Raw genomic sequence first — 13,081 nt, 5'->3', positions numbered from 1 at the left:
GGTTGGATGGGGAGCATCGCCGCAACAGCTATTTTCTAGTCTCTCCAGAGATGTTCGATCATGTTCAATTCCGCGCTTTGGCTGGGCCACTCAAGGACATTCAGAGACTTGTCTCGAAGCCACTACTGTGTTGTGTTGGCTGTGTGCTTAGAGTCATTGTCCTGATGGAAGGTGAACCTTCACCCCAGTCTGAGTGCTCTGGAGCAGGTTTTCATCAAGGATCTCAATGTACTTTGCGCTGTTGTTCTTTCCCTCGATCCTGACTCGTCTGCCAGTCCCCCGCTGCTGAAAAACATCCCCATAGCATAATGCCGCCACCACCATGCTTCACCGTAGGGATGGTGCCAGGTGTCCTCCAGATGTGACGCTTGGCATTCAGGCCAAGAGTTCAATCTTGCTTTCATCAGACCAGGGAATTTTGTTTCTCATGGTCAGTGTCCTTTAGGTGCCTTTTGGCAAACTCCAAGTGGGCTGTGATGTGCCTTTTTACTGAAGAGTGCCTTTTTACTGGCTTCCGTCTGGCCACTCTACCATAATGGCCTGATTGGTGGAGTGCTGCAGAGATGGTTGTCCTTCTGGAAGGTTCTCCCATCTCAGTGGAACTCTGGATCTCTGTCAGTGACCATCGGGTTCTTGGTCACCTTCTTGGACACCTCCCTGACCAAAGTCCTTCTCCCCCGATTGCTCAGTTTGGCTGGGCGGACAGCTCTTGGACGAGTCTTGATGGTTCCATACTAATTACATGTAGGAATGATGGAGGCTACTGTGTTCTTGGGGACCTTCAATGCTGCAGAAATGTTTTGGTACCCTTCCCCAGGTCTGTGCCTCGACACAATCCTGTCTCTGAGCTCTACGGACAATTCCTTCGACCTCATGGCTTGATTTTTGCTCTGACATGCACTGTCAACTGTGGGACCTTATATAGACGTGTGCCTTTCCAAATCATGTCCAGTCAATTGAATTTACCACAGGTGGACTCCAAGTTGTAGAAACATCTCATGGATTATCAATGGAAACAGGATGTACCTGAGCTCAATTTCTAGTCTCATTTCAAAGGGTCTGAATACTTATTTAGATAAGATATGTATATTTTATTTTTCAAAACATTTCTGAACCTGTTTTTGCTTTGTCATAATGGGGTGTTGTGTGTAGATTGAGGGGGGAAAACATTTAATCAATTTTAGAATAAGGCTGTAATGTTACAAAATGTGGGAAAGCCGGGGGGTCTGAATACTTTCCGAATGCACTGTATAGCCTACATTAACATACATTTAATGAAATTATGTTCTTTCAAGTATTTACATATTCTAATGTTACTAACACCTTCATAAACGAACACCTTCATAAACACAACCAAATTACATTGGCTCGAAGGGGGGGTCCATTTATTTATTAAACTGGTTAGCTATTGGTGTTCCTCGAGGCCCAGCTATTCTACTGTTAAATATACATATGGTCATTGTGACCTTCATGGTGCTTTGAGGATCAGTTTTTGTATTTTGTTATATTTGTCTTCTAGTACTGCTAGTGTAAAATACACATATTTAGGGAAGGTGGATTTAAGGTTTTTATTGAAAATGGTCAGATTGGCTGTTTTTTTTAGCAATTCTAGTGTTTAGGATTTTAGTTTTTCAGGATGAAAAAGAAACGTAATGGAGCTAAGCACAGACAAAATCCTAGAGGTAAACCTGGTTGCCTGCTTTTCCACCAGAAATTAATTCACCTCTCTGCAGGACAATAACCTAAAACACCAGGCCAAAATGGTTGTCTAACAATGGTCAACAACCATTTTGACAGAGCTTGAACAATTTTTTTTCAATAAAAATGTATACATGTTGCACAATCCATGTGTGGAAAGCTCTGAGACGTACCCCGAAAGAATCACAGCTATAATCACTGCCAAAGGTGCTTCTACAAAGTATTGACTCAGGTGTGAATATTTATGTAAATTAGATATTTCTGTATTACATTCTCAATAAATTAGCAAACAATTCTTAAACATGTTTTCACTCTTTCATTAGGAGATATTGTGTGGAGGTGGCTGATTTTATATATATTTTTTCTTGATTCATTTTCAGCTCAGGCTGTAACAAACACAACAACATTGGTTGAGGGGTTTGAATACTTTGTGAAGGCATATATACATGTATATCTCTGTAATTCTGTTGATTTGCCCATTTCCTGCTGTCTTTCTGACTTTTTCTTTGTAGGTCTCACTGCTGTCCTCCTACTTCTTTTGCCGTTCCTGTGCCTCATTTGGTCAGGCTCCCTTCTTTCTCTGAACTCTCCTTCATCGCTCCCTGTCTCTTTCATCCCCCTCCTGCTTCTTTTGCAGATGTTTATATGTGAGTGTTTTAGTGTTATTGTAATGAATGCTATTGACACTATAAAGGAGATTTTAAGTCCTGATTCCTCTCTTCCCTGCTCTCTCACAGGAGCGTTTCCAGTTCCCCTCAAACATCAGCGATGTGTCGGAGGACGCCAAGGACCTGATGTCGCATCTCATCTGCGGCCGCGAGCGCCGCCTGGGCCAGAACGGTATCGGCGACTTCAAGGACCACCCCTTCTTCGCCGGCATCGACTGGGATCACATCCGCTCCACTGAGGCGCCCTACATCCCTGACGTCAGCTCGCCATCTGACACCTCCAACTTCGACGTAGATGACGATATTCTTAAAAACCCGGTGGGTGGACTTGGGGAAACAAGCTATCTAGCTAATGATAACAGAAAAATAGCTAGCAAATGCTACCTAGACTCAAGCTAGCTCGTTAACGCAAAGTGGAAACGAGCTAGCTCGTTAACGCAAAGTGGAAACGAGCTAGCTCGTTAACGCAAAGTGGAAACGAGCTAGCTCGTTAACGCAAAGTGGAAACGAGCTAGCTCGTTAACGCAAAGTGGAAACGAGCTAGCTCGTTAACGCAAAGTGGTGCCATCTGGTGGTAAATGTTAATTACTGCAACTCCAGTGTTTTACTGGTGTGATTGAGATCCCTGAATGTACTGAACAAGACTGGTTACCTGCATCAATGCCTCCTATCTCGTCATTTAACATTCAAACATTGTGTCAGTCGGATAACTAACCTTGCTTTCCGCAAATTAGAGTCACCTGTTCTGGTTTACCAAAAAAATGCTTATTTGAGTAAAACTTCGCCAGAATTGGCCTTAGCTAGAGTGAGTTTGCTATTTAGCTTCAGTGTTAGCACCGGTTAGACATGGCAGTGAACATTCCCCCTCCCGCCGTTATGAAGCTCAGCGGGGATTGGAGCACGAACTGGGATACTTTTAAAGGTGAATTAGAGGACTATGCGCTAGCAACGGGACTTGTGGAAAAGGATGATGAGGTAGTGGCTGCCACTTTGAGGACTACAATGGGAACTGAATGCCGACACGTGTATATACAAACACAACCTGAACTTGACAGCAGCTCAGCAAGGTAACGCTACAGCTATTCTTGATGCTCTTGAACATTACTTTAAGCCAGCAAAGAACGTTATCTACGAGCGTTATGTTTTTGGGTATTGCAAACAGGAGGACGGGGAGTCCATTGACGGCTTTGTCACTAGGCTAAGGGAAAAGGCAGCTTATGGTGCTTTAAGAGATGAACACATCAGAGAAGATTGTGCTTGGCCTAACTGATGAGGGCACCCGCAGACGTTTGCTGACAGAACGTGAACTGATGCTGGTCTTGACAGTGGAGACATGCCGTGCAGCAGAGCTTACTGATATACGGATAAGGTCCATGGAGCTAGAAAGGCAACATATGGATAATGTCAATGCTACATTCAGGCAGCCAGTAAAGAAATTCCCCTTTGCCACAGCTAATGCTAATACTACAGCCAACTCTGCTGTAGACAACCCCAATACATGCCGATATTGTAGCATTTCTCATGGATGAGGAAAAGAACACTGCCTAGCCTATGGAAAAATATGCAAATCCTGTAGTAGAGCTAATCACTTCGCAAGGGTCTGCATGAAAAGCAAGAGAAAGGAGGGTAAAGTGCACTCCATGGAAACAAACACAGATGAAGGGAACGACAGCACAGAGGATGTATATGCTAGCGAGTGCATAGGGGCAGTGAGGGCAAAAGGACAAAGTGGTTTGTCACTCTGCTACTTAATAATAAACCACAGCAATGCCAGCTAGACTTGTTAACTTCACCATTTCAGCTGATCTTAACATTATAGACAAAGTCCAGGCTGGGCCCATGAGCAAGGAGACACTCCTAAGCAAGTACCATGATGTCTTCAACGCACCGGTCGAGTCAGTTCCTGGGGAAGTCCACTTTGAGTTGGACGCAGCAATCCAGCCTGTCCAGTGGCCATGAAAGCAGCTACGAAGGCTCAGCTTGACAAACACGAAGCAGATGGCCACATCATATCCGTCAACCTACAGACTGGATAAGTAATATGGTAATCGTCAAGAAACCAGATAAGCTACGGATATGCATTGATCCTAAACACCTCAACCGGGCTCTGCGACGTTCACATTACATTATGCCCACGTTGGAGGGTGTTCTTTACAAGCTCCCAAAGGCCAGAGTCTTCTTGCTCGTGGACACCAGAGATGCCTTCCTGCAGTGCAAGCTCAACGAGCCTAGCAGCTACATGACCACCTTTTGGACACCCTGGGACAAGAAGAGGTGGTTGAAGCTTCCATTTGGTGTCTCCGTAGCTCCAGAGGTGTATCAGCGGAAACAGCATGAGCTGTTGATGGGACTCAGTGGCGTGGAACCCATAGCAGATGACATCGTCGTAGTGGGCTGTGGGGACAGTGATGAGGCAGAATGTGACCATGACGCCAAGCTGCTGGCCCTGATGGTCAGATGCAGACAGGTCAAGCTAAGGCTAAGCATAAAAAAGCTTCAGTTTAAAGTGCCAGAGGTCCGCTTTCATGGGCACATCTTGTCCTCCACTGGATTGAAGGCGGATCCTGAAAAAGTGAAGGCTGTCTTGGAAATGCCCCACCCATCTGAAGGGAGTGCAGCGCTTCTTCGGATTTGTCACCTACCTGGCCAAGTTCCTACCGCGGCTCTCTGAGGTGTGTGAGCCACTAAGGAGGCTCATGGACAAGGACAGCATCTGGCATTGGCTCCCAAAACATGACGCAGCGGTGAGGGAAATAAAACAACTGGTCACCCAGACACCTGTACTGCGATACTACGATGTGTCAAAACCTGTCACGATTCAGAGTGACTCAAGCCAGTATGGACTTGGCTGTTGCCTCATTCATGCAGGAGGGCCAGCCTGTGGCATTCGCCTCTAGGGCACTCACTCCAACAGAGCAGAACTATGCCCAGATAGAGGAGTGCCACAGCATTGTGTTTAAATGCCAACGCTTCCACCACTACCTGTACGAGCGCGACAACATTACAGCAGAGACAGATCAGTAGCCCCTTATTGCTATATTCAGCAAGCCTCTACTGAATGCCCCGAAATGACTGCAGAGCATGCTACTGGCCCTACAAAACTACAACCTCAAGGTGGTGTATAAGCCAGGGCCAGAGATGTATGTGAGTGACACGCTCAGCAGGGCTACTGCATCAGGCACTCACAAACGCTCCATGCATGAACAACACACAGTGTGCAGCTTACAAACAGAGCAAGTAGATGTTGAACACATCAACCAGGCTGACTACCTCAATGTTACGGACCAGCGCCTTATACAAATCAGACAGCACACAGACAGGGACGAGCAACTCCAGGCATTGAGGTCTGTGATTCTGATGGGCTGGCCTGACTGCAAGGAAGAAACTTCTCTAGCGGTCAGAGAATATTGGCCAGTCAAAGAGGAGCTCAGTGTTCAAAACTGAGTAATTGTCAGAGAGTCATTATTCCCCGGTCTCTGTGCCCTGAGATGTTGGCGCGCGTGCACTCGAGTTGCATTGGAGGTGAGGCCTGTTACAGACCAGCACGTGACACACTGTATTGGCCAGGAATGCAGAGTGAAATCAGACTGTCAGTAAATGCAATCTGCAATGAATATGCCATTGAGCAACAGAGAGCGAGACGACGATGTCCCACAAGCTACCGATGCGCCCCTGGCAGAGAGTAAGTCTAGATCTCTTCCAGCACAGTAGCAAAGACTTTCTGCTGGTAGTCGATCATTACTCAGACTTCTGGGAGATTGACCTCCTCCCCAACCTCTCAGCAGAGACAATGATCCCAATTCTCCGGAGTTGAGTTCCGAAAATGTCCTGCAGAATGGGAATTCGAGTATGTCACTTCATCACCACGGCACCCAAAAGCTAATGGGAAGGCGGAGTCCGCAGTCAAAATTGCAAAGAACCTCTGCAAAAAAGCTCTGCGAGAGTGCAAAGTTGCATAGAAAGCAATCCTGCAGTGGCGCAATACTCCGACAGAAGGTATGGATAGCAGCCCGGCCCAGCGCCTCATGGCACGGCATGGCACGGCAGCTCTGCCAGTAGCCAGCACTCTCCTTGAGCCATGTGTGGTGACAGACGTGCTGGTGAAGCTACGTCACAGAAGACAGGTCCCCAAGTTCATCTACAACAAATCAGCAAAAGACTTACCTGAGCTCAGGGTGGGTGAAACGGTGCGAATGAAGCCACTACTAGGGGACCGGACGGGCCTCTGGAGACTCGGATCCTGTGTACAGAAAGTGGCACCACGCTCTTATTTGGTCGAAGTGAATGGATCACTGTTCCGTCGTACCAGGGTTGACCTTCGGATTTCTGAGCCAGCACCTACTCAGAACCCCGATGGTCAAAGGGGGCGCATGACGAAAGACAGAACCCCAGCAAGTCACTTGGGGACTGAGGCACTGGGCGAAGAGCCAGGGGATCACAGGTCGGTCGCTCCCTCGCCCATCAATACTCCCCTTAGACAGTCAGGTGACACGCCTGTGCGGGGACCCGCAGTCCTCGCAGACAAGCCCCCTGTCTTTTTACGCTGCTGGCGTCTTTCCCAGCCACCAAAAATACTTTATCTATAGGTTTCCCATTTGGGATTGTTGACACAGAGATTAAAGTGAAAAGAGTATCAAAATGTGTTAAGTTGTTACCTGAATTTTTTTTTAAAAAAACCTACACTGTTCATGTTGGAAATTATTACTAGGTTTGTTTTGTTAGTGAATTGACTGCTCCTGTCCTATTTTATAAAAGGCAAGATGTTATGGGTGTAAGATGGCACAGTGATGCCATCTGGTGGTAAATGTTAATTACTGCAACTCCAGTGTTTTACCGGTGTGCTTGAGATACCCGGATGTATTGCAATGTGCTGAACAAGACTGGTTACTCGCATCAATGCCTCAGTCTCGTCATTTAACATTCAAACAGAGCTAGCTAATTAATGCTAACTAGAAACAAGCTAGCTCGTTAACACTAACTGGAAAGACACTCAGTTACAGTCTCAGGTCCCTGGTTAAGAATGAAAACCATAAGTGGTTTTGTCCTCCACGACCTCAGTAGTTTAATTACCTCTTCCCTTGGTCAGTTTGGCTGTTCGACTCTAACCGATTTCTCTTTCTCTTTCTTTCTCTCTCTCTCCTACCCAACAGGACATTGGCCCTCCAGTTACGCTCACAGGCTTCACTGGCCAGCACCTGCCCTTCGTGGGCTTCACTTACACCACGGGCAGCTGCTTCTCGGACTGCGGCAGCGTCAACATGGCCGGACTGTCCGACGGGGGCTCCCAGGAGGGCGGTCCCAGGGACCAGGAGAGGGAGCTGGGGGTTGAGGTTTTCGAGAGGAGGATCCGCCGGCTGGAGCAGGAGAAGCAGGAGCTAAGTCGCAAGCTGCAGGGTGAGAGGGCAAAAAGAAACACACACACACACAGATCGCATGCGTAGACACACACCAGCGAGGCCAGGAGAAACACTCACACAGCATGCACACACAGACAACTTTGATACACACCCTTAGTGTCCCACAGTTTAAAGTGGACATGACTTCTGACCCTTGACCTGTGTTTCTTGCCCCCTCTGACCCCCTCCAGAGTCCACTCAGGCTGTGCAGTCTCTCCACGGGCCGGGCCGCGGTGCCTGCACCCAGGGCCGAGACAAGGAGATGAAGAAGCTCAATGAAGAGATTGAGAGGCTCAAGAAGAAACTTGCAGGTCAGTGTCTCTCAATGTAACCCAATCTGGCAACCCAATGTCATTGACTAGCAACTCAACATTGTCTGGGTGTTGAAATCAGGCCTGGCTGGAACATAAAGGTCAAATACCTGAAAGTGTTTGATGTGCCCTTGGTTTACTTTTGGGGCTATTCCTGGGAAAAAACGTAGTGTTCTGACCCAAAAGGTTTTCTTCAGGAGAATCTACCAAAATGGATACCATTGCTACAAGGGAGGAAGATTGAAATTCAACGGGCACACCGAATCTACAGTGGCAGTAATAACCATAGCCGTCCCCGCACCCTCATATTCTGCCTGTTAACAAATGAGGACCGAGTGGATATTCTGCGGTGAACCAGAGCCCTGGAGAACCCACCAAGACATGGGAGATCCAATCTGGCACTCTACCCAGAATACAGCAATGAAACTGAAGAGGAAATCCTTCGACAATGACAAATGACAACAAGAGGACTTCACCCGTTCCTGATATACACAGCCAGCCTGAAGATCCGGAAACGACTTTAGGAACACTCCAGTATTTTCCATAATGTGAAAGAGGCATAGGCTGCAGCTGAGGACAACTACTAGAGAAGGACCCTGCTTATCGCCCCCCCCCCCCCCCCCCCTAATGCTAAGCTAACTAGCTAACGTCACCCATGTTTATTTGTTATTCAGTGACATAATGTAGTTTATTTGGTATGAGGGGCCTGGTGGATTTGTTAACAGGGCTGTTGGCATGCTGGTTATATGGCTAAGATGCAGCTGGCTGGCACATGGCTCTCTAGCTGAGTTGGCTAGCTTGCTAGGTTAGCTGGCTGGCAAGTGGTTCGCTAACTGAGTTGGCTGGCTGGCTAGGTTAGCTGACTGGCACGTGGCTCGCTAGCTGAGTTGGCTAGCTGGCTAGGTTAGCTGGCTGGCACGTGGCTCGCTAGCTGAGTTGGTTAGCTGGCTAGGTTAGCTTGCTGGCACGTGGCTCGCCTAGCTGGCTGGCTCGTGGTTCGCTTGCTGGCTCGTGGTTCGCTTGCTGTTGGCTAGCTGGCTAGGTTAGCTGGCTGGCACATGGTTCGCTGGCTGGCTAGGTTAGCTGGCTGGCACATGGTTCGCTGGCTGGCTAGGTTAGCTGGCTGGATAATTATTGGGTTCAGGCTGCAAACTGTAGCTGGCTAAAATATTTAGTCGTCAGTAAAGCAGTCCTGGTGTAGGGTAAACATTATGGGGATTGACATACAGAGCACTCAGCTTGGTATGAATGTGTTCTGTGAAAGGGATTTTGCCACGTATTCATGTCATGTTGGATAAAAACAAGTGGCTGACAGAATGGGACTGGACATGGGATGTGTGTCGCTGTTTGGGAGCCTCATGATGTTAGCAAATTTGAGTTCCTACCAGCCAAAGAGAGCAGTTGACGCTATAGAATTCCTCTCTTGTGGGTGGTTACTGTTTCTATTATTGTTAAAAACCTGAGTTTGTTCAAATATATATTTTTTCGTTTATATTGAAGTAGGTGTTTTTTTAATTGAATTTCTTGTTTATTTTGTCATACACACATCCATAAATATTATATGACTAAGGTTTTAAATGAACCGTGAGCTCATCGTAATGTCGTTAAATTCCCATGGTTTGAACTCTGCTATCAAGTGTACCAAATGCTTAAAATACATCGGACGCAAAAAGATTGTCTATAGATTCCAAAACGGGTACTATAAATGTGTTGCTCAGTCCTCAGCCACTAACAAAATCAAAGCTGTTTTCATATTATTTGATAGAAAACTACGTGTTCAGATTGAGTGTTTGGATAATGATGATGCAGGACATTTTGTATTTGTAACTACGGTTATAAATCACACTAAGATGTGTTTCGCCTCAATCTACTGTCCAAACTTACCTGATTCTATTGTCCTTAGTTCTATTTCTAAGACTGAGATCTTTCAGAATACCAACTTGTTGTGGGAGGAGATCTTAATCAGGTATGTAATTCTCAGATAGGTCTCGTGTTTCATCTCACTCTCAAGCTGGTCAGGCCTCTGGTGACCTCATCTCATTTGCTGCTAATATTTTAGACACCTGACGTCTAAGGAATTTGACTGTCAAAGATGCTACTTTTTTTTTTCTTCAAGACATAATACATTTTCACGGATAGACTACATATTTGTGGCAACCTATATAAACAGGTGTATTCAGACAACCAAGCTGCTCCCCGTTGTAATTTCTGACTGTGGAGCTGTCCTGTATAGTACCTTTCTTGACAGCTCCAAGCAGAAAGGTACCTACCAGAAGATGGAGCATTGCTGCAGAATAAGGCTTTTTTGACACAACTTTCAGCAAAGTTGACATTTTTATTGTTTAATACAGATGCAGCCACATCCCCCTCAGTCACTTTGGGAGGGGACAAAATGTTTAAGGGGAAACTGTAGCTCGTTTCCCTCAGATCTTAATATAACTCGCAGTAAAAAAAAAAACAGTAGTAGATCTGGAAAAACAGATTGCTCTGGTTGAAAATGAGCAAAAACAAAAATGTACAGAGCAAAAGGGGAAGATTTTTTACATGATTAAAAGATGGATAGAACACTTTACTGCAATCTAAAGAAGAGTTTATAATGATTAACATACTATTCTAAGGGGGAGAAAGCTAGTCGTTTTTTGGATGCAAGGCTTAAGCAAAATGAGGCATTTTCTGGTATCAATACAATTCAAACACCATCTGGTAAGATGTCACATGACCTGGCAGAAATGAATAATACATTTAGGCAGTTTTATTCCCAATTATATACCTTTTGAGGCGGACCCTGATCATAGTAAGATGACACACTTCTTATCATCATTAGACTTTCCCAAACTCCACAGAAAGCAATCTGGATTCCTTGATTCCCCACGTACTCTTGAAGAACTCAGGAATGCATTAACATCTATGAAAAGAGGCAAATCACCAGGACTTCGTTTCCCTCCTGAGCTGTTTCTTGATATATGGTACTAATTCTTGGTTCTATCAATCATGCATTCAAATATGGAGAATTCCATAGAGACCAAAACACCTCACTGATTGTAGTTATAGGCCCTTAAGCCTTAATACAACAGAGCTCAAGCTGTTTGCAAAGCTGTTTGCAAAGGTACTTGCCATCAGATTGGAACTGCTTGTTGGAAATCTAATTAGTGATTATCAAACTGAGTTTATAAAGGGTCGTTTAGCCTCAGACAATATTAGACGTCTATTCCACATCATAAATGAGTCCAAAAATGACCCAGTCCCTGCTGCACTTTTTAGTTTGGATGCAGAAAAAGCCTTTGATAGGCTAGAATGGAACTATTTATGGTGTGTTTTGGAGGCCTTTTAGTTTTGGTAAAGGATTTATCTCCATGTTAAAACCATTGTATTCATGCGTCCCAAGTAGTTGTGCATACAGGAAACATTATATCTAAGACTTTCTGTTTACAACGTTCCACAAAACAAGGATGTCCGTTATCACCAACGCTCTTTGCACCATCTTTGGAACCCCTTGCTCAAGTGATTAGATCAACTTATTTCACCCATCGATATTAAAGGTAGCATAAAGTCTCACTCTGCCGATCACACCTTTATTGTATTTCTTAGACATCTTAATTTCTCTTTCACTGAACCTGAAAGTATTTACTATTTTCAGTTAATTCTCTGGATATCAAATAAACTGGGGAAAAATCTATACTGGTGCCCCTTAATTGCCCTGTGAAATTGCTTACTTTGCCTGCTACATATCCAGTGGCATGAGGCAGACTTTATTTATTTGGGCGTATGCATACCCACCAAAATGTCTCAAGTTTGCAGAATGAACTATGTCAAACTAAAAGAGGAGATCACCTCTGATTTGCAGAGAGGGTTCTCTTATCTCATTACAAGGTAGGATTGCTATAGCAAAAATGAACGTACTCGGTCAACAACATTTTATTTTCTCTGTGCTGCCTGTACCACTTCGGCCAAAATACATTGAGGAATTGAAGTCAATGACCTCAGTTTATTTGGAATAATAAAAAGCCACACATTCGATATGATACTCTTACGCAGTTAAAGGGAATAGGAGGCTTGTCTCTTCCACGTTACAAATTATATTACTTGTCTTTACAAATAAAATCCTTGAGTATGGTCCGATGATTCTATTGCAGCTTCTTGTAGAGGCATGGAGGCACTTGTTGCACCGCATAGACTTACAGTGAAGGTTCTTCCGGTATCAAGGTCAAAACAGCATTCATAAAATTTGGTTCAATTATTTCCAACTCATTACAGGTATGGTACTACGCTGATGAACATATAGGCAACACTAAGACGTTCTGTGAACCTTTTCCTATATGACATAACCTGCTGACAAACAATAAGCCTTTTGTGTACCCATTGTGGACGGATAAGAGTGTGCATACGTTGTGAGGCATGCATAATGATAAGGGACTGATACCTTTCCAGGACCTCAAACAAATGTATTCACTTCCAGGCTTTTCATGGTTCCTTTACTTACAGTTAAGATCTTTGTTAAAAGCTTATGGTCTACCATGGGATGCCCCGTTAACATCCCACATAATGCTTACATGGATAGACCTTTCATTAACATCTAAAATGGTCTCTGATACTTATGATTGGCTGCTGTCTGTTAAATGCATTACATTGGGTGTCACTAGTATGGAACCGTGAAATGCAGGGACTGGGACACAACCTGAACTGAGATATCATTTGGGAGAATGTATTTGTTTCCTCTAAAAACCCAGCACACCAGCTTATACATAGAAGTTATGAAACCCCATTTAGACGTTTTAAGATTAAGCTGATTCCTACTCCAATATGTGATAGATGACATATGAATGCTGTTGGAACACCACTAATGCACATGTTTTGGGAATGTCCTGTGGGGTCCCAGTTCTGGTCACATGTTTCGGGAATGTCCCGTGGGGTCCCAGTTCTGGTCACATGTTTTGGGAATGTCCCGTGGGGTCCCAGTTCTGGTCACATGTTTTGGGAATGTCCCGTGGGGTCCCAGTTCTGGTCACAT

General features: G+C 45.1%; 1 protein-coding gene across 4 annotated transcripts in view; it reads left to right on the top strand.

Annotated features, from left to right (window-relative positions):
* LOC139406952 (serine/threonine-protein kinase MRCK beta-like) overlaps nucleotides 1-13,081 on the top strand; it is a 164,385-nt gene that overhangs the window by 53,584 nt on the left and 97,720 nt on the right. For all 4 annotated transcript variants that reach the window (XM_071150147.1, XM_071150146.1, XM_071150148.1 and 1 more), the window contains exons 8-10: nucleotides 2,436-2,684; nucleotides 7,517-7,760; nucleotides 7,954-8,073. In XM_071150147.1, coding sequence (XP_071006248.1) covers nucleotides 2,436-2,684; nucleotides 7,517-7,760; nucleotides 7,954-8,073 — 613 coding nt within the window. The remainder of the gene's footprint in view (nucleotides 1-2,435; nucleotides 2,685-7,516; nucleotides 7,761-7,953; nucleotides 8,074-13,081) is intronic.

The sequence above is a fragment of the Oncorhynchus clarkii genome, chromosome 4, assembly GCF_045791955.1.
Source record: "Oncorhynchus clarkii lewisi isolate Uvic-CL-2024 chromosome 4, UVic_Ocla_1.0, whole genome shotgun sequence".
Lineage (NCBI taxonomy): Eukaryota > Metazoa > Chordata > Actinopteri > Salmoniformes > Salmonidae > Oncorhynchus > Oncorhynchus clarkii.
This window is presented reverse-complemented; position numbering and strand designations above follow the sequence as displayed.